The 21095-nt window shown below is 60.7% G+C and overlaps 1 protein-coding gene across 1 annotated transcript in view; it reads right to left on the reverse strand.

The window, feature by feature from the left end:
• The window catches only part of ITGA5 (integrin subunit alpha 5), a 66879-nt gene that overhangs the window by 27844 nt on the left and 17940 nt on the right, over positions 1-21095 (reverse strand). The window contains exons 2-13 of the mRNA XM_032786685.2: positions 15980-16110; positions 12126-12238; positions 11775-11898; positions 11290-11351; positions 10468-10513; positions 10172-10297; positions 9117-9161; positions 8292-8335; positions 6781-6837; positions 5681-5733; positions 2727-2935; positions 1312-1503 (exon numbers count right to left, since the gene is read on the reverse strand). Of these exons, the coding sequence (XP_032642576.1) occupies positions 1312-1503; positions 2727-2935; positions 5681-5733; positions 6781-6837; positions 8292-8335; positions 9117-9161; positions 10172-10297; positions 10468-10513; positions 11290-11351; positions 11775-11898; positions 12126-12238; positions 15980-16110 (1202 nt within the window). The remainder of the gene's footprint in view (positions 1-1311; positions 1504-2726; positions 2936-5680; positions 5734-6780; positions 6838-8291; positions 8336-9116; positions 9162-10171; positions 10298-10467; positions 10514-11289; positions 11352-11774; positions 11899-12125; positions 12239-15979; positions 16111-21095) is intronic.

The following is a 21095-nucleotide window of genomic DNA, read 5'->3' on the forward strand; positions in this document are numbered from 1 at the left end:
CAGTGGGGTGAAACCAAAGTCATTTTTGTCTGGCTGGTTTGGTTTGCCTTAGAGGTGGAAAAACCCCAGCCTAGGGCTGTGACTGCCCTGTTTGAGCAATTGGTCCTGAATTGGCACTGTCAGTTGGGTCCCGCCAGAACTGCATCATCACACCCTGTGCCAGGGGAGCGAGCAGGACCTCACTGCTAGGGGGACAGTAGATGTGCACCAGAGGGGAGCTAACAGGGAGCTCGCTGCCAGGGGGACAGGACAGGGACTGCTCCAGGGGGAGCAAGCAGGGAGCTCACTGCCAGGGGGATTGGGTGGGGTATTCTCCAGGGGAAGCGAGTAGGGAGCTCGCTGCCAGTGGGACGGGACAGGGTCTGCTCCAGGGGGAGCAAGCAGGGAGCTCACTGCCAGGGGGAAGGGGCGGGGTATTCTCCAGGGGAAGCGAGTAGGGAGCTCTCTGCCAGGGGAACGGGATAGGGTCTGCATCAGGGGAAGCGAGTAGGGAGCTCACTGCCAGGGGGATGGAACGGGATGGGGTCTGCTCCAGGGGGAGCGAGTAGGGAGTTCATTGCCAGGGGGATGGAACGGGATGGGGTCTGCTCCAGGGGGAGCAAGCAGGGAGTTCATTGCCAGGGGGATGGGGTGGGGTCTGCTCCAGGGGGAGCAAGCAGGGCACTCGCTGCCAGGAGGATGGGGCGGGGTCTGCTCCAGGAGGAGCGAGCAGGGCGCTCGCTGCCAGGAGGATGGGGCGGGGTCTGCTCCAGGAGGAGCGAGCAGGGCGCTCGCTGCCAGGGGGATGGGAGGAAGTGGGGCAGGCGAGAGGCAAGTTATCCCACAGCACTCAGCACCATTCCAGCTGGCACTAAGCTATCCCCCAGCACCTCAGACTGGCCCAGGGACCCACTCAGGCTGCGCTAGCCCAGCAGATCTCAATTGGATTTCTCCCCTAGGGAGATTCGGGCATCGCATCCCAGCAGGAGGCACTAGAAGCAGCACTCGTCCCAGATGCACACTGAGTGCTAGAACTGGAGGATGAGAGAGTGCAGGAGGCAAGAATGGGGAGCCCAGAGGCAACCTGGGATGGAGAGACACACAGGCTGGCAAGGGAATGGAGCCTGCCAGAAACAGCACCTCCTCTTGGAGTCAGGGAGCAGTGCAGCCTCCAAGCAGCCAGCTCAGGCACTGGGCACAATCTGTGCTCAGAGCCATGATGCTGGCCGCCTCTCCCGGGGACCAGGTGGCTGACACCCCACCCCCCGTGGGCACTTGGAGGGCCAGGCAGTCACAGGAGGTGGTGCCAAATCTCCCTGGACCAGCCCTCACCTGGGTAGCCATTTCCGTCCAGGTCCTTGGCTCCACGGAGGGCGAACCCGAAGAAGTCGGGCGAGCGGTTGTGCGGCCAGTGCCCCCGAAGGACCTGCGAGGGCTGGGCGTTCACCCCGCCTGCCTGGCCGTTGTACACATATACCGTGCCCTGCTGCGCGTCCTCGCCGAAGGGAGCCCCGATGCCAACGTCTAGGAGGAGGCAAATACCAAGGTCAACAGAAGGGCATGAGGCACCTTGGAAGAGCCGGACCCCGCTCCTATCCGTTGCCCCAGCACTGGCAGCAGGGAAACAGGCCCAGGGGTTCACGGCTGGGAAAGACGACCAGCCACCAGGAGCCTAGCTCATCCGTGGAGCCGTCCCTTTCAATGCTGGGCAGTGACGGCTGCAGGGACCGACCCTTCCTCTGGTTTCTCTCTCACACGCCTGCCCTCCCTGCCCAGCCCGAGGTGGGCGAGGGCTGCTGGGTCTCCACAGGGCGCTGAGGCTGCCACGGAAGAGAACAAGGCTGAGATCTGGGGGACCCTGAATAGCTGGCTAGGGAGAGACTTCTGGTCACCACAGACCAGATCTAGCTCCCAGCCTGGCCCCCAGGTGAGGGGCGGCTCACGAGTGTGGCAGGGGCAGCGGAACAGCTCAGTGTGTGATAAGCAGCTTTTCAGTCCCTAGCCTCCTGGAAGTGCAGGGCTGGAAGGGACCTCACCCGGCACTCACGGCAGGTCTGCGTAAGAACTAGATCACCCCTGACAGCTGCTTGTCTAAGGTGGCCCAGGAAGCTCTCGTACTCAGAACAACGGCATCTGGAGGCCAGCCCCTGCCACACCCCGCGGGGCTCAGGCCAGCACTATCTCCTTTCCAGGCTAGCGGGCATTAGGCACCTGGATTCCTCTACATTCATAGCCTAGCAGAGCAGGCCGGCCACGCCGAGCAGGACCAACTGCTGCCCAGCCAGGTGCCCACTCCCATCCCATCCCTCACATGGGGTGAGCAACTCCTTCAGGGTCTAACAAAATGAACCTCCAGCATCAGCTGCAATGTGTGGCTGATGCTCCACCAGCGGGGACCTGCAAAGGATTCTGAGGTTAGCAGGACTGTTACACACCCCCAGCAGCTGCTGCCCCCCCACCCCAAGAGGCTTGGCATTCACTGTGTCTGCACTTGCGTTTACGATTTTCCCTGAGCTATTTTTGCCTCTGGTAGCTACTGACGGGAATGAAATAACAGGAGAGTTGGTAATTCCACCCTGCAGGGGACACGTCATCCCAGAAGCCAGACCCTGCACGCTCTGGCTCCAGCTCCAGCCCCCGACACGTGGCAGGGAGTGGTCAAACTAAACCGGCACACACACCTAGCTTAAATCCTACATCAGCTGCAGCCAGCAGGGGGCGACAATCACACACATGTGTGCGCTAACCGTTATAGCCATCCTGATCCAGGTCTCCCAGCGGGGCGATGGTGCTCCCAAACCGGCCGAACTCCTGGTGCCCGGTCAACACCATGGAGGCATTGAGCTCCATGCCATGGGGCTGCTGCAGGTAGATGTAGACTCTGCCCACCTCCTGCACCCGCCCATCCTCTGTCTTCTCCATGAACAGCGGGGCGCCCACCAGCAAGTCGTCCAGGCTTCGGGTAGAGGGGAGAGAGAGAGAGAGAGAGAGAGAGAGACCGGGCGCTTAGAATCTGGGCTTGTGCTAGAGCAGTCGACAGGCCCAGAGGGGCATCGAGGGCTCCCATGCCAGTGGGTAACTCGCCCTTCCACCATATGTTCAGCCGGGGAACACATTCACAGCACACTGATGCTCCAGCAGCCAGCTCATCCACAGCCCTGTTCCTGGCCCTTGGCGGAGAGGAGCCTGGGGTGTGCGTGGGTGTTTGGAGAGTGAGCCTGCCTCGTACTCACCCCACAGTGGGGGCTCCTGCCCCAAAGGCAGAGCCTGGCTCCCCCTCTGGGCCTTGCAACCTGTTGCGACCCCACATGCCAGAGCAGGAAGCCAGGCCCACTCCATGGGAGAGGAGCTGCCACTGTGGGGTGCACTCACTCGCCTACAATCCCTCCCCCCATACCAGGCCCACGAGACACCTAGAACCTCCCTCCCCCCGGCCCCAACTCACCCCATGTCAGGAGCGACAGGGACATGACTGGAACCCAGGAGTCCTGATGCTTCACAAGACTCCTGCTCCAAGCCACTGTACCCCACTCCCTCCCAGAGCTGGGACCAGAACCCTGATTTCCCAGTGCCCACTTGGGCAAGGTGTCATTTGTCCCAGGGCTTGCCACCTACACGCCGGAGAACCCGAACAGCAGTTTGCTATAAAGCCTCTCACCCTGACAGCTGGGAAGAAAGCTTTTTTAAAAAAATCTGTCATGTTAACTGAAACCTAAGGACGGCCACTTAATGTGAGTTTTTAAAGCTCTTCCACAGCCAGTTAACACTCACAGGAGAGGACAGAGAGGGCCACCTGGCCCCACAGGGTATGTCTACATTGCAATTAACACCCATGGCTGGCCTGTGCCAGCTGGCTCAGGTTAAGGGGCTGTTTCATTGAGGGTTAGACCCTGGGGTTCGGGCTGGAGCCTGGGCTCTAGAGCCCTGAGAGGTGGGAGAGTCCCAGAGCTAGTGAACCAGCATCTTAGCCTGAGACGGTGGCAGAGGCGGTTATCGGACTGCAGTGCAGACAAACCCACAGTCATTGCCAGGGGTGAACAGAGGGTGCAGCCCAGCAGGGAGATGTCTGCAACCTCAACTCCCCGTCACATGCGGTGCTAACCCACTGTCAGGCTCGGCCTAGGAAGAACAGGCCACACAGCCCCGGTTGAGCTCCCCGCTCCCCCATGAGGCAGGGGAGAAGCCGACCCCCTGGCTCCAGCACTGCCACCCACTCTATCCCCTTCACCTAGTGAGACCCAGGGGCTAGGATCCTCTGGGGCTCCTGTAGCCTTGAGTGTGCAAGCACAGAGGGTGTGTGCATAGGTGTGCGTGGGAGGGTGGGGGGGTGCGTATGTGCACACACAGGCGGATGAGGTGTTTGTGTGTGTGGGGGGAGTGAACACGCAGGGGGATGAGTTGGGTGGGGCTGCGCATGAGCAGAGTGTGTGTGTTTGAATCAGATCTGGGCCTGCGGTCAACCACTTCCTCAGAGGGGAGAGGAGCTGCCACTTCCACCCACACACATCCCAGGCCCCACTTCTGCCCCATCCACACATACCCTGGGCCCCACACCCACCCACACACTCCCAGGTCCCGCTCCCACCCCCTCCCGGAACCTGCTCCCACCCACACACCCCCTGGCTCCTGCTCCAACGCAGCCCCCTGGAACCTGCTCCCACCCACAGCCCCCTGGCCCCAACTCCTGCCCACACACATCCTGGGCCCCACTCCCACAAAGCCCCCAGGCCCCGCTCCCGCCCACACACACCCTGGCCCCCACTCCCACACAGCCCCCGGGCCCTGCTCCCAGCCACACAAACCCTGGCCCCCGCTCCAGGCCAGCGCTTCCATTAGGCGACCATAGGCGGTCGCCTAGGGCGCCAGGATTCAGCGGGTGGCATTTAGTGCGCTCCCCACGGGGCGCACAGGAGCTTCCGGTTCTGCTCCCGTTGTGCTGCCGAAGAAGGATCTTCTGCCAACTTGCCGCGGAAAACAGTGGCAGGTAATTGAGCAGCTCAATGACTGCCGCTGTCGCCTGAGGCATTTCGGCGGAGGGTCCTTCTTCAGCGGCGCGATGGGAGCAGAACCAGAAGCTCCTGCGTGCCCCGTGGGGAGCGCACTAAATGCCGCCCCCCGAATTCTGCCTAGGGTGCCAGAAACCCTTGCGCCGCTTCTGCCCCCGCTCCCATGCAGCGCCCCAGGCTCCCGCTCACACACCCCTCCAGGCCCTGCTCCCACCCACACACACCTTGGTCCCCGCTAACACACACACCCCCAGCCCCACTCCCGCCCAGCCCCTGCTCCATTAAACCCGCAGCAGCTCCGGCAGTGACTGTATGGCCATGGTGGGGGAGAGGATGTCTCTCAGATGGCCATATCTTGCAATGAAGTGGAAGGGTTTTGGAGATGGAGGGGGTTCTCCCAGTGTAGGACCCAGAATGTGTGTGTGGGGAGGAACTGGGCTCAGAGATGAGGCTCTGTCCCATCCCCTATGACAGGAGATGCTGGTAGGTCAGCAGGCTCCAAGTCCTGCCCCCTCCCTCCATGCACTACACAGGCCCCCATGTGCCTCCCCTCCCCCACACACTGCTATGCCTCTGATGCTGGACCCCTATCCCCTTAACACAGCCCAGACCTTCCCTGCTTGACCCAACTGCCCCCCTTAAACCCCCCCCGTACCGGCACCAACACACCCCGGCTAGCAGGACCCTGCACTCACCCGTCACCGTTCACATCAGCAGCAGCCACCGCGTAGCCGAAGTAGGCTGCCATCTAGGGGGGAGAAAGGGAGCACCGCGTTCAGCAGTTAGGCTGCAGATTCCCGATGGATTCTCCCCCCACTCCCCGCCCCAAGTGGGGAAACCTCCCAGGGCGGGGCCCACATGAGAGGCTGGGGGCCAGGAGCTCCCTCCAGTTGGGCCTAGCCATGGGCTGGTCCCGACTCTGCAGCCGGCGGGGTGAAGCAGGGGCTCTGGGCTGATTCCCCGTGGTGAGCAGGGGGCTGGGGCAGGGAGCTGGTGCGTCCGATCTTGGCCTGAGACGGGGACGCTGCCAGGATGACAAAGGGATTTTCAAAACGTCCCTTTCTTGTCCCCCAACCCCCTCAAGGGGGCAAATTCCCCCTCCCCCCCAGTGTTGGTGCAGACACCCCAAGCCTGCGGGGACCCAATGCCGCACGGCGCCAGCTCCCCATCTCATCCCCAGCTGCTAAAGGCCATGCGAAGGGCCAGGGCCCAGCTGCTTCAGTCAGTATTGCTGCCCTGGGCTCTGCCCCTTTGCAGCCAGAGATGCAGCCAAAGTCACCCCTCTACAGAGGCAGCTGATGCTGCTGGGCCCATGGGGCCACCAGCCCGGGGAGAGTGCTCCCGAGACCATCTTTCTATTAACACGCCGCCCACGTGCCAAGACAGCAACGGGCCCCTTGCCGGCTGGCTCAGGAGGCGTGTCTGCTGTTTCTTGGGCACTGGCACAAATGCTGGGGAAGGGGCTTTTTCCTATGCTGCAGGAGATTATTCACTCTCCTCCCCTTACTAACAGGGTTATTTCCAACACGGAAGCACTTCTAGCAGCCCCATGGTGCTACCCAGGGGCCCTCTGGGTCAGTGACACATGGTCTGGGTAATGGTCGTGCCCCTCCCCCTGGGAAGAGCTAGCAGCTCCCACCCAGCAAGTGGCCTAGTGGGCATCACCTGTCACCCACTCCCCATGGGGCTCGTTCGATCCCTCAGGGTGGCCTCGTTCCAAAGCCCTGCTCAGATGACAGAAGAGCTCCTGCCAAGCACAGGGACCTGGCCTATGTGGCTGGTGCATCCTGCTCACCTGCTCTCCAGAGAAGTTATACAGGGACTTCATGTCTGATCCATTCAGGACAGTGACCTGGCAAGAGAAAACCCAGGTCACAGCTTGGCTGCCGAGTCCCCATCCCAAGCCTGCGGTGCAGAACTGCTCTGATCAGGACTCACGCCCGTCCCAGCCCCCAGGCGGTTTCTATTCGCTTCCTCTGGACAGTTCTGGCCCAGGCAGCCCCTGCTCACTCCAGTGCTCTGCTGACCCAGAGCCCAGCCGGGGGATCTCACTTGGTGTTTGCAACTTCATCAGGTAGAAAATCCAATTCCCACTTCTTTGGCACCTCCTCTCTGAGGGGCTCTACGGGCGATGCCCACAGCAGCTAAGCGCCCTCCCCACATTATAGATGCGAAACCATGTCAGAGAGAAGTCCTGGGCTCTCAGCCCCACCCACACTCTAACCACAAGACCCCAGTCCCCCCAGAGCAGAGAGTAAAATCCAGGGGTCCTGAGTCCTAGCGCGCACACACACATACGCACGCACCCTCTAACCACTAGACCCCACTCTCCCTAGAGCAGAGAGCAGAATCCAGGGTGCTAAGTCCCATTTCTCCTCTAAAACCTCCCCTGTCATCTTTAAGCCATGGGAGTTTGGGGAGGGGCAGGACTCGGGAGCTGCTTGGGCAGTCACTCTGTGGCACAGCAGGATTCCCGGACAGGTCACAGGAAGGGCCTGTGATGGCGACAGAGCGGATGATGGGGTCACATGTGTGAGAGTGACCACAAAGCCCTGGGTGAGCCGGGCCGCTACTTCCTCCACGCCATCTCCACCCTCCATTTCTTTACCCCCTGGCCTTGGCTCAGGCTTCTCCCAGTCACAGTATGTTTATGCTGCACTCGTGGCTGCCAGGCCAGCTGACTCGTTTAACTGTGGGGCAGATATCAGGGCTTGGGGTGGCACCGAGATGTCTGACCCAGTGAGGTGGGAGGGCTCAGCATCTACCCCACAATTAAAGAGCCCCTTAGTCTGAGTCAGCCGGCCTGGCCAGCCCCAGGTGGTTAATTGCAGTGTAGACGTGCCCTCAGCCCTGCCCGGGGCAGTGTGTTAGTTACTATGGAAACGACCGAATCAGCAGGATTGTGGGGCTTAGCAAGATCCATGCTTGGAGGTAGGGGAGCTTGTACTGTGGGCCCCGCCCCACTCCACCATCCTGCAAGCAACAGCTGCTGACATGAGCACTGCCCGCCCCCCCGCCCTGCTGACACCCCGGGGGGTGGGGCAAAGCCAAGCTGGTTGGAGCAGGGGTAGGAGAATGGGGCCAAACCATCCACTTCTGGGGGGTGCAGCAGCACTGGGAGCCACAGCCCGAGCCAGCCTAGTGCAAGGGGCTCCCAGGGCACATGGAGGGAGGGCCCAGTCTAGCAGAGATGTAGTTGGAAAAGAAGAGACCTGGGGCATTTGGGTGCAGCCAGGTGGAGAGACGGGGGACTCTCCTGGCCCCCGGGGAGGAACCCCACCCTACTGCCCCAGCTCAGGATCTTACGTAGCCGTAGGTCAGGTTTCCCTTGGGAACACCAGCCACAAAGTCTGCAAAGGAGCAAAGAGATACGGGTCCGTTAGCTCTGGGCAGGTCCCTGGGGGCAGCTCAGCCTGTGGGATGCTGGGGTGGGATGGACAACGCAGATAAAGCCAGGCCAGCACCCCAGGCTGGTGTGACCCTGGGCTGTCCAACGCCACATCCCAGGGTAAAGCAGTTCACCCACATGGGGGGCGAGGTGTGGGGAGAATTCTAGAGCCCAAACTCCAGTCCCAGCCCAGCCGGGGTTCAGATCTCCAGAGTCCAACAATCCATCCACCACCCTGCACCCACTGGTGGCTAGTTCACTGTCTCAGTGCAGGAGGACTGGCAGATCGAACCAGAGTCAACCCCCCAAGCCTCCCCCAGCTCAGCTATCTGGCTATTTCTCATGTAACATGGGGTTAGCATGTAACAGTGGCTGGCCCACCAGGGTTAACAGCCTACTCGGTTGCTCAAGGGCAGGGCCCTGGAGGTGCTGGGTTCAAACCTCACCCAGGGTAGCATGTTATGCTCATTTCTGTCATTTACGCTGGGCCCAGCCAGGCCCCATGGTTGGAGCTAGCCTGCCCTATGCAGCTTCCTAGCCCATCTGGCCAGACCCAGGAGCATCAGCTCAGCCTCCTCCATAGCAGCTGCTTCTTCAGAGTACCTGGGCTCCAACCAGCACTTGTTCTGCCCCGGGACTGACCCTGCCATGTCTACGGGGTGTTAGAACAGGGGCAAAACTTGTGGGGGCCTTCAGCATTTATTCTCCCTTCCCCCCCTTCAGAGAGCCCAGAATGGCAGTACCTTCAGTGGAATCCCCGCTGAACTCACCGACGGCCACAGAATATCCTGCATGGGGAGAGGAGCAGAGGGGTTTGGCTCCGGCACCACTCAGCCCTTGGCCCTTCTGTCCCCATTGTTTTGGTTAGGCCCTATATCAACACTGGGCAAGAGAATCTGGTTTCTCAGTGACAGGCTGATGGATTAAAAGGGAATCACACAGAAACATTCCTCAGCTGCTTTGTTCTGCCCTGGAGATGGGTTAGTTCCAGGGACGGGGCACTGGGTGACGGGGTCGGGGGCTCCGTGACCTTGGAAAGCTTCAGTCCCTCTCCATGCCTCACTCACCCATTTGCGCCAAGGGATAGGCCGAGTCTGCACTAGAGGAGCTCCCCAGAGCTGTTCCCTTAGTTACTGTCTGTAAAGCGCCAAGGAGCAGCAGGGGCTGAGAGGCAGGGACTGGTATCTAGTGGTTGGATCAGGGTGGGGCTGGGAGTCAGGACTCCTGGGTTCTATTGCCATTTCTGGGCGGGGAGTAGGATCTAGTGGTTGGAGCTGTGGGAGGTGCCGGGAGGCAGGACTCCCGGGTTCTATTCCTGACTTTGTTGCGTGTCCTTGGGAGTAGTACAGCTTCCATTTCCTCAGCTATAAACAGGAACGCCCCCAGCCCCCCCATGAGGAATACCTCTGCCCCGTCTCCCCCGCCCACGGCAGGTATCACTATGCACCCCTGCGGCTGGGACACTTGGCAAGGGAGACTGGCTTTGGGAACATCTCTCCGTTTGGTACTGGGGAGCAGCACTCGAGTCTCAGCCCCTGAAGCTGGCAGCATGGCCAGGTGCAGTGCCTATGCCCAGGCCTAGGGAGCAGGCCCAGTTCCCCGTCTTCCCCGCCTGAGACTGCCCATGAACCTGCAGTGAGGCACCTCGGTCTGCTGGGAGCTGGGCCAAGACCCCCAGCTCGGTTCCCACAGGCACCTAGAAGGGGTAACCCGCCAAATACTGGGGGCCCTCGCTCTACAGTCAGTGATCCCTTCCCCCACCCAGAGGGTACCTTCCCCCATCAGCCGGGGCACTCACCCAGATAGCTGTCATCATAGACAGGGGCAGCCTGGCGTGTCTGCAGCTGCCCCTGGGTGTCCAGGATTAAATACTCGGGGTAATAGGCCTCCTTGATCTGCTCCTGGGTGGCTGAGATCACCTGGCCTGTGGGAAGATGGGGCGGGCGGCTGAGAGGCCAGTACTGGGGGGTGGGCAGGGGAAGGAGTGGTACCCCAAGGAGGGGTAGAAGAGGGAAAAGATGGGGAGAGCTGTAGCAGGTGGAGAGAGGGGAAGGACGGTGGGGTAGGGCAATGGCAGGGGGTGGGGGTACTTACCTTGCCAGAAATAGCTTCCAGGGCCTCCCAGCAGCACTCGCCCCGTCTGCAGAGCAAAGAGCCCAGTCAGAGCCACAAGGCGAGATCCTGCCAGGGAGTCGGGAGGCGGGAGAGAGACTATCCCCAGCGGGGTGTCACTAGGTTCACCCCTCCCCCACCAAATCCCTACTGCTCCCCCCTTGGCCACAAGGGAGGCAGCTGGGCTGAGTAGGTTCAGTGTCCCTCCACCCCAGAGCTGGGGAGGGAGGGCTCCCCAGGGGGGTAGCAGAGTGGGGGCAGCGCTGGTCTCTGCAGGCCCAGCTGCAACGGGCAGAGAGGAGCCCCATGCTGCCCCCCAAGGAGTCGGGGAGACATGGGAAGGGCTGTTGCTCTCTGTGTCCCCGCGGGAATGAGTGATACCGCCGGAGACCTGCCCTGGCACCAGGTGGGAGGGGGGGAGCAGGCAGAGACCCACCCAGCTGGCCCAACAGGGCAATGCCCCGCTTGTGGGGCATGGGGGATGTGACCGGGATGGGCTGGAGGTATTGAGGGGGCTCCTCACAAGGCCCCACTCCCAGCATCCAGCAGCTCCCAACACGCAAGCTGTTGCATATAAGAACATGCTCCCTCTAGGGGGGGCGCCCACAGAGAGGATAAGGGACCTGCAACTGCTACCAGCTAGGGGAGCGCTCCCATAGGAGGTGCCTGTTTGTGGGTCTGGGTTCAAGGAGCAGCTCTGTGGGGCAGGAGGTACCAGAGTCTACAGTCCGGGACCCAGCCCCGCTCAGGGGGGTCTCACCGCAGAGCTCAGGGGTGCAGCCGCATGGCATCAGGGCCTCTCACCTTGGTGAACTCAGCGCTAAAGCCACCCTGGCAGTAACCCTGCCCAGCCGCCGAGTTCAGATCTGCAGAGAGAAACACCAGTGAAGAGGGAGTGGTGGGATGGGGGCCAGGGACTCAGGGGGCGGGAGGGCAAGCAGGACTGGGAGGAGGGCAGGGGGCTCTGACCCTGGACACCAGCACTCTAGGGTGGGACTCTGGGCTCCCAGTCCCCTGCACTAGCCACTAGGTTCTTTTCCCTGCCTTCCCAGGTAATGCTGTCCCCACCCACTCTGACGCCATCCCCTGGGAACGTGTGCCCAGCCCAGCACTGGGGCTGTGAGGGAGGCCCGAGGCCTGAGATGGAAAGATTTCCTGGTGATCCCTCAAAGAAGGGGTTATCTGCTGCTGGGGGAGCCAAGGAGTTTGGGGTCTCCTGCCCACTGCCCCCCAACCCAGCCCCAGGAGAGGGCACTAAGGGACTCTCCCCCTGTTCTCTGAGCCGGTACCTGAGCGGCAGGGCGAATACTCCACGAACTTGGTGAAGTTGCTGACAGACAGGTAGCAGGTGCCAACTGGGTCTCGGCCAGATTCTTCTTTGAGGGTGCGCCAGCTGTACAGGGGGGCGCAGGCCTGGGCAGGGACAGAGCAGCTGGGTGAGCAGCAGTTGGGGACAGGGGAGACCGAGCGACCAAGGCATAGGAGGCCCTGGTACCTGATGGCGTCCACCCACCTACTAGCTACCCCAGCACAGTGTGGGGCCAGGCAGGAACCCCGCTACCCCATAGCCAGACAGAGAATCAGCCCCAGCCCACCCCTCGGCGGCACTACCCAGCCAGGTCCCCCTGTGCCGTTCTCACCAGGATGGAGCTGCCGTGGGACCGCACTGTTGCTCCGAACCATTGCAGGGATTTGAACTCCACCGGTGTCAGCCCGTCTGTGCCATTCCCACTGAAGTCATGTTGGCGGGACTCTGCAGGAAGGAGTGTGGTCACTGCCGGGCCCCACGACTGGCACCAGCTGCTGCCCCCGCGGGGGGCCTAGGACACATGGCTGAGCTGCCAGCTCAGCCCCGCAGAGGGCAGCGCTGACCCAACATGCCAGCCAGCTCACGGGTGCAAACCCTGTGGAGGACAGCACGGTCCTGGGGCCCCAGAGGCCCTGTCACCCAGGAGGGAGCTGCTGGCATGGGGGAGTCCCCTTGCAAATGCCATGGGGGAGGGGGTAACATGTTCCAACCTATCTCTAAAGAGGGAATTTGGCCAAAGTGTCCCAGGAAGGGACAGTGTCTCCCCTCCCACCAGCCTTTGCCAGCCCCCGGCAGGTCCTGCCTGCTGCCCACAGCCCCTCTCCCCCCAAGGTGGGCCCCGCTTGTCACCCGCAGCCCCCCTCCCTCCTAGGCAGGTCCCACCTGCTGCCCGTAGCCCCTCCTTTCCCCTGGGTGGGTCCCACATGCTGGGGGCTTCACTCAGCTTTGTTCTAAGGGAAAACACAAGCAGATGAATTCTTGGAAGAGCAAGAACTCCCCATCTTCCACTACGTGTACCCTCCACTACCTGCACTGTACCTCTGCCCCCACCCACAGCCCACACTGCAATCCCCACCCCAGCACTGCACCCTTACTCCCACCCACAGTCCACACTGCAATTCCCACCCCTGTACTGCCCCCCTGCCCCCACCCACAGCCCATACAGCAACCCCACCCCAGCACTGCACCCCTGCTCCCACCCACAGCCCACACTGCAATCCCCACCCCAGCACTGCACCCTTACTCCCACCCACAGTCCACACTGCAATTCCCACCCCTGTACTGCTCCCCTGCCCCCACCCACAGCCCATACAGCAACCCCACCCCAGGACTGCACGCCTGCTCCCACCCACAGCTCACACTGCAACCCCCCACTGCACCTTTGCCCCCACCCACAGCAACCCCCGGCCCCCTCCCCTGCACCTCTACCTCCACCCACTGGCCCCCACAACCTGTGCTGCAACTCACTCTGCCCCCTCAGCTCCACACTGCCCCCCACCTCCTGTACTGTAACCCCCAGGACTCCTCCCCCCATCTGCTCTGTTCCCCCTCCTAAACCCTTCCTCCCCTGCAGTGCACCCCCTGCCTTTGCACACTGCTCCCCACATTGCCACACTGCCTCAAGGGGGGGGCCATCCCCAATCCCACCCCACATGTCTCCTGCATCCCCCCTTCTTTCCCCTGGGCCCTGCCCTATCTTGGCTCCAGGGGGTGGATGAGCCCAGAGCCACCTGGTTCATCATTAACTACTTATCTCAGGGTGAGGGATCAGGGCCCCAGAGCAAGAGGCCATGTGGCTCCAGCTGCTGGCCGGGTGCCCACGGGGAGCAGAGCCAGGAGAGCCTCTGGAGACTGATCCGCCAGCAGGGCTGGGAGCCAGACGGGTCACGTCTGGCTGGAGCGAGAACAACGTTTAGTGCGAGCTGTGCGGGGCGACAGCTCCCATTGGGCCGCGTCCTGCTCTCCGGCCGTAACGCGATCGGCCCGACCAACGAGCCAAGGAAAATCCCCTGGCTGCGAGCCAGCCAGGGCCCCATCCAAGCCGGCCCCTCCAGGGCACCGGCATCCCTGCAGCCGGGGAAACCCCGCTCCAGGTCACCCAGCCAGGCGCCAGCTCTGCAATCCAGCCGCAAAGCCCTCGCTTCCCTTTGCAAAGCTGGGTAAATATTTGTCCTGGGCCAGAGTGAGAGGCAGCCAGAGCCAGAGCCCTGCCCACGTGGGTGGGAGCAGGGGGTCCCCTCCCCCCTGTACAGTCTGTAGCCCGGGATCCCAGCTCCCCATGATGGCACTGACCATGCCAGGAGCTCCCCTCCTGCCCCCCTGGCCCATGACTTGGTCCCCCAGCCTTGCACTGATCATTGCCGTGGGACCCAGTGTGTCACCCTAGGGGAGCGACAGGATGGATGTGCCCATCACAAGGCCGAGATCAGGACTTTGCACCCCACCTGCCCCCACGCAAAGTGATGCCAGGGCCTGAGCTGGGATCACCTAGTTAAAACCAGGAGGATGCTGGGAAGAGGATGGCTGCCATGGAACTGCAGCCGCCTCTGGAGGGGGGCGCGTGGGATGTTTAACGGGGCGCAGTGACAGCAGATGGCCATTTGGGAAAGGAAGTGGCGAGGAAACACATAGCGGAGGGGAAAGGTGGGGGGGGCACAGGAAAAATCTAAGCTGGGAGGGGCCAGCACGCCCCCAGCACAGCCCATCCCTGGCAGCGCTGGGGGGCTGGGCTGGCCAGAGGAGCTACCCCCTGTGGCTGGGATTACAGCTCATCTGGGCTCTCCTCTACCAGGGCCACTGACTGTCAGGCCGCTCAGCCTCCCCTGGCTTGGGATTGGGATAGCTGACGCCCTCCCCAAACCTGCCCCCCACCCCAACCTGATCCCCACCAGGAGCTCCCGATTGATCTAGCAGGGGGCGCTGTGGGGAGCGGGGCGGGAACACTGACTGTGAGGGGAGATCCAAATTGGTCCAGCAGGGGGCGCTGTGGGGAGCGGAGCAGGGGCACCTGCTGTAGGGGGAGCTCCCAGCTACCCCAGCCCAGCCTCTCCACCAGGGGGCGCTGTGAGACTGGATGGGACTGCATGGCAGATGGCCCCAGGGTGGGGCTGCACTGTAGGGTCCCTGGGTCCAGCCAACAGAGGGGACGGGGAGATGGTAGCAGGTTCCCCCCTGCTCAGGTTTCTCCAAGGCAGAAAGTCTCTGACAGGCCCGTGGGAGTCGCAGGGGCTCAGCTTGCAGGCCGGCTCCTGGCCCCACATGGAGCTGACCAAGAGCAAGAATCAGCCCTCAGCTCTCAGCTCCCATTGCGCAGGCAGGCCAGGGCACCCAGTGGAACGGGGCCCGATCCCCTTCGGCTCCGCCGCTGGGCTGGGTAACAACCGAAACCGCCTGGCTGGGGAGGGAGGAGACGGGCCGGGGCTGGGGAATCTCATGTGGCAGCTTTCAAACCCAGAGGGGACTGACCTAGGCGACAGGGCACAAACCCTGTGGAGGAGGGAAATTCTCCATGCCCCAGCCCCATGGGATCCCCCAATCCTGCCTAGGGCCTCAAGGCATCACCCGTACATAAGTCATCTGATGGACAATAGAGAATCTCAATCCTGACCCACAGCCCCACCATCCCAGCCCTCAGCTCCACCCCCCAGCTTTGCTGATTCCTCTCAATCATGACCCGCAGTCCTCAGCTGTCCCAGCCCTGGGCTCCACCCCCAGTTCTGCTGGTGCCCCTCAATCCTGACCCGCAGCCCCTTGCTATCCCAGCCCTGGGCTCCCCCACACCCAACTCTGCTGATGCCCCTAAATCCCGACCCACAGGCCCCTGCTATCCCAGCCCTGGGCTCCAGCCCCAGCTCTGCCGGTGCCCCTCAATCCTGACCCACAGCCCCCTGCTACCCCAGCCCTGGGCTCCCCCACACCCAGCTCTGCTGATGCCCCTCAATCCCAACCCACAGGCCCCTGCTATCCCAGCCCTGGGTTCCCCCACACCCAGCTCTGCTGATGCCCCTCAATCCTGACCCGCAGCCCCCTGCTATCCCAGCCCTGGGCTCCCCCACACCCAGCTCTGCTGATGTCCATCAGTTGTTTGACAGGAGACTGCCCAAGGGGAGGAGCATAGCTGACAGCCCCCCCGCTGCTGGATTGAACATACTGGCCCCTCCTCACATGAGGCAGATGCGCCCTTACCTGTCTGGTCAAATTCAATAGGGGTGCAGCTGCTGTTGCCCCGGTGCCAGGGGCAGTAGTAAACGGCCCCGCCCTGTGTGACATTGGGCTGGCTTGTGTTGGCCTTGGGAGCTCCGACGAGGATGCTGATACTGTTGGGGAATGGAGAAGGAAAGGGCCATGAGTCGGAGATGGCAGCTGAGCTGGACCCCTCTGCCCCAGCCACCCCAGGGTCCCTTCCCAGGTCCCAGGCTCCCCGCAGATGGACCATGAGCCGCCACTCCAGCGCCCGCAGCGCCCCCCACGTGCTCCATGGGCATGGCTGGTACAAGGGATTGTGGGAGCTGTCTGCAGAGCGCTGGTGATTGTTCTGCAAATGAGATTGCTGTCTGCATGCCTGAGACCCCCGTATCCCCACTGTGAGCCCTCAGGAATTAGCAAAACCAAGCTGAGAGCACAGGGGCTGGGGGATGCCCCATCTCTTCCCCTGCTCCCCCAAGGGCTGAGACTGCCTCACTGGGCTCCAGCTGCAGACCCACTGCATGTCAATGATGCCCCTCCCCTGGGATGCCATCTGCACCACCCACCTTCCCCCCAGGAGACTGATACCGCCCCTCAGTACTGCTATGGTGCCAGCTCCCTGGCCCCAGCGCTGTGGGGGGCATCAGAGCTGCAGTGACCGAGGAGCACTGTGGGAGGCGTCGGAGCTGCGCCACAATAACCAAGCAGCACTGTGGGGGGCGTCGGAGCAGTGCTGTGGGGGGTATCGGAGCAGCGCTGCAGTGATTCAGCAGCGCTGTGGGGGAGTAGGAGCAACGTCGCAGCGACCAAGCAGCACTGTAGGGGCATCAAAGATGCACCGCTAGCCGAGGAGTGGTGGTGGTGGGGTGTCGAAGCAGCACTGCAGGAGTGTCTGAGCTGTGCCGCAGTGACAAAACAGCGCTGTGGGGGGTGTTCGAGCTGTGCTGCAGCGGCCGAGCGCACTGGCGGGGTGTTGGAGCTGCGCCGCAGCAACCGAGCAGCGCTGTGGTGGGCGTCAGAGCTACACCGCAGCAACCGAGAAGCGCTGGGGGGTGTCAGAGCTGCACCGCAGTGACCGAGCAGCGCTGTGGAGCGTGTCAGAGCAGCGCTGTGGGGGGGTGTCAGAGCTGCGCCGCAGGGACCAAGCAGTGCTGTGTTTGGGGGGGGGGTGTTGGAGCTGTGCCGCAGTGACGGAGCAGCGCTGTTGCGGGCATCGGAGCTGTGCCGCAGCGACCGAGCAGTGCTGTTGCGGGCATCGGAGCTGTGCCGCAGCGACCGAGCAGCCCTGGGGGGTGTCAGAGCTGTACCGCAGCAACCAAGCAGTGCTGGGGGGTAGGATTGGAGCTGTGCCGCAACAACTGGGCAGCGCTGTGGGGGGCATCGGAGCAGTGCTGTGTGGGGGTGTCGGAGCTGCACCACAGGGACCAAGCAGTGCCGGGGATGGGGGTGTCAGAGCTGCGCCGCAGGGACCAAGCAGCGCTGTGGGGGGCTGGTCCTTGGGACACTCCCATGGGAAAGTGACGGAGTTTGTTCATTAGGAAAAGCGGCAGGAAGGAAACAAACAGTCACAGTCTCCGCAAACACTGGCTGCCTGTTCCTGATAAGGCCAGGAGGGCACAGGACCAGAAAGCAGAAGGACCAGAGCTGTTTAAAAAGGGACTTGCTCTTAAGAAAGGGGAGAGAATTGTTGCACTAGAGCAGCACAGGTACTCGCTGGGGTCTGGAGAAGCAGGACCACTGAGGGACGGCAGCATTGACAAGGGCCCAGACTCCTGCTTTGAAACAGGGCTGAACCGCTGCAATGACCAGGTGGCTCGAGGGGTAGGGCGGAAGAGTTCTTGCGAGAAGACACAGCTCTATCTCCCTCTGCACACTCCCTCCCCATGGGGCCATGGGGCCCCCACGCTCAGCTGCAGGGTCTGTAGCCAACCCTTGTCAGTGCCTGGGACAATGGGCCCTTGTTGTGGGCATCCAGGTGTGCACAGAGCAGTTGCATGGCTGCGATTTACCCGCTGGGACCCAGCCAGGCCTGGGACAGAGCTGAAACCAACCCCAGCCCACAAGCCCCTGTGAGGGGAGAGCTGCGAGGAAAAGGTGTGTCTGACCAACCGGTGAACACTTGTAACCCTGAAAGCACAGATCCCAACCCCGTAGGAAAAGGGTGGGGGAGGTCTCAGTGCTGGGAGTGGGGAACACAGGGTCAGCCCGAGACGGGAGATGGATTCCTTTCATATGTACAGTCCTGGGGTTGGGAGACATCTCCACAGATGGCCAGCCAATATGCAGAATGTCCTACATCCTTACTTCACCAGACCCTGCAGTACCAAATCCCCAAGGGTGTGATAGGTTTGAGAACCCGTACTGAAGGGAACACCAACGGGAAAGAAAAACCAGTGACTGAACACATGCTAAAGTGCTGGAAGACACAAGGGTATTGAACAAACCAGCCAGTCTAAACATCTTTGTAAACACCCAACTGCATACCCCCACCGCCTGCGATGAGGTGATGTACCTCAGTTTCCCCTTCCATGCAGCAGACCAGGTTTGTTATGGTTTCTCTGCTGTGATAAGCTTCAAGCCTTCTTACAGGTACTAGCTGAGAAGCACCGTTACCACATGGCCTCTTAACACGGGGTGAGTTCTTATTTAGCACTCTTAGCAAGTGCAAGATCTTTCCCCAAAAATCATGCATATTGCACCCTTTTTCTAGGGTTTGATATCAGTGCCAGTTTTTTTGTCATCAGGTTTAACATTAACAACACATTTTTTTATCATGAGGTCTAACAGTCGCACCAAAGTTACTTGTAAACATCCTCTTTCTCAATAGATGCCTGGGTCTGCTCAAAGTCATCAGCTAGAGACGCCATCTCATCCACAGTTTTTATACTGTTGTCCCACAGACACTGTTTCACATCATCTTCACACATGCTTAGGAAACGCTCCTGAGCAACAGGGTCAAACACTTGTTCAAAACTTTCAGCATCTTTTCCTCTCACCCATTTTCCCATCAGATCTTTCGTCCTGTGTATATATTCCCCATTACTCAGACCAGCACTCCTCTGAAGGTTTCTAAATTTCACCCTCTGCGTTTCAGAGGTGATCTGAAATTGTTTCAAAATTATTTCTTTGAATCTAAAGTAATGTAAAGCATCCTGAATTGGCATTTCATTGACTATATCCAGAGCTTTACCAGTTAACTTTGCAAACAGGGTGGGGATTCTCTTGTCATCAGGAATCTCATGAATTGTGCACAGCCTCTCTAAAGCAGTAAAATATTCTGTGACCTCGTCTATCTCTTTGTATGCAGAACACAATTGGTCCCATTTGTGGACTTTTGGAGAGATGCAAATAATTGGGCTTGGTGGTTTCTTGGTGGGGCGACCCCTAGAGCTGTGAGCAGCAGGTGTACCCTGCAGCCCCCAGCTGCTGCAGGCAGCAGGAGCCCTGGCAGCTCGCAGTTGTGGGCAGGGGGCCCCTGGAGCTCCTAGCCCCCACGCAGCTGCCCCGCTGCAAGCGGTATGGGCACCCACAGGTCCCCATTTTGTGACAGATATTTTTAGTGAGTCAGGGATAGGTCACAGCTTCCGTTTTCTTATTGCCTGTGACCTGTCTGTGACTTTTACTAAAAATATACATGACAAAATCTTAGCCTTACGTATGATGTGTCTGGTACAAAGTCTGCCTTGGGAGGTATCACTGAAACTTGATCCACTGAACATTACTACCCTGTTGGATTGTAATGTGTTAGCATTGTATGGGAAGTTATGAGGTTTTGCTATGTGTGTGTTACTGAAATATGTTGTGAGGCTGGGAACGCCTGCAGTCGGCCTTTCAGTGGCAACAAAGGTGCACCCAGTGAGACAGATTTACATCAGCACCAGCCTGACATGTCTCAGTGGTCCGATAAGGGGAAACACCTCTCCCAATGGCCAGCCCAGACTCTTCAGAGAGGGCCCTTACACCCCACGCCACAGCAAGGATCTTCCTTGCAGCTGGAGGAAAGTTTAAAAGAGGGACAATGACATCATTCCTTGGCCTCTCTCCTCCCCCATCTCAGCAGCTGGAAGACAAAGGCTTTGAACTGGGGAGATTGGTCCCAGGCTGGGAAGGGAATTCAACCAGTGTACTGAGAATTGTGAGCTGCCATAACATCTCTTAGGGTGAGAGACTGCTTGATTCAAATCTTGCTTAGTCTGTTAAAGTTAGAATTTAGACCGGGGTGGGGAACCTTTATTCTACTGGGGGCCCCTGGCCCACAGAAAAAATCAGCTGCAGGCCACACGCAGCCCCGTGGGGGGTGGGGAGAGAGAGGAGGCGTGGAGGCTCGGGGCTTCCCCTAGGCTCCGGGGTGGGGCCAGAAATGAGAGGTTCAGGGTGTGGGAGGGGGCTCCGGGTTGGGGCCAAGGGGTTTGGAATGTGGGAGGGGGCTCAGGACTGGGTTGGGGTGCGGGCTCTGGATGGGCTCGTGGTCGGTGGCAGGGCTACGGCAGGCTCCCCTCATGCCCTGGCCCTGTGCCGCTTCCAGAAGCGGCTATGATGTAGCCAAGTGGCTCTATGCTGTGCGCGCTGACCACATCCGCAGGCAACCGCCCCTGCAGCTCCCATTGGCTATGGTTCCCGGCCAATGGGAGCTGCAGGGGCGGTGCCTGTGGGCGGGGATAGACAGACACAGACTCTGAGCTTTCTTGATTGCCCCTGCACTTAGTGGCTGCAGGGGCACCCTCACTTCCCCTGCAGCAGGGTGAGCTGGCGCTCTCGGCTCCAGCCCCATGTGGGGCACTGAAGCTCAGGGCTTCCAGCCCACAGCGCGGAGACTTGCCACAGGCCGGATGAAATTAAGCAGGGGCCCAGATCCGGCCCACGCGCCAGAGGTTCCCTATCCCTGATTTCAACTGTGTTGCTAGTTTTATTTCTTAGGTAACCAACTTCAATCTCAGTGCCAATTACTGCAGATTCAAAGAAATAGTTTTGAAACAAACACTTCAAATCTGTCTCTCTGTAGTTAGCAGCAGAGAATCCTGTGGCACCTTATAGACTAACAGACGTTTTGGAGCGTGAGCTTTCGTGGGTGAATACCCACTTCGTCAGACGCAGGTAGTGGAAATTTCCAGGGGCA

The sequence above is a fragment of the Chelonoidis abingdonii genome, chromosome 26 (assembly GCF_003597395.2).
Source record: "Chelonoidis abingdonii isolate Lonesome George chromosome 26, CheloAbing_2.0, whole genome shotgun sequence".
In the NCBI taxonomy this organism is placed as follows: domain Eukaryota; kingdom Metazoa; phylum Chordata; order Testudines; family Testudinidae; genus Chelonoidis; species Chelonoidis abingdonii.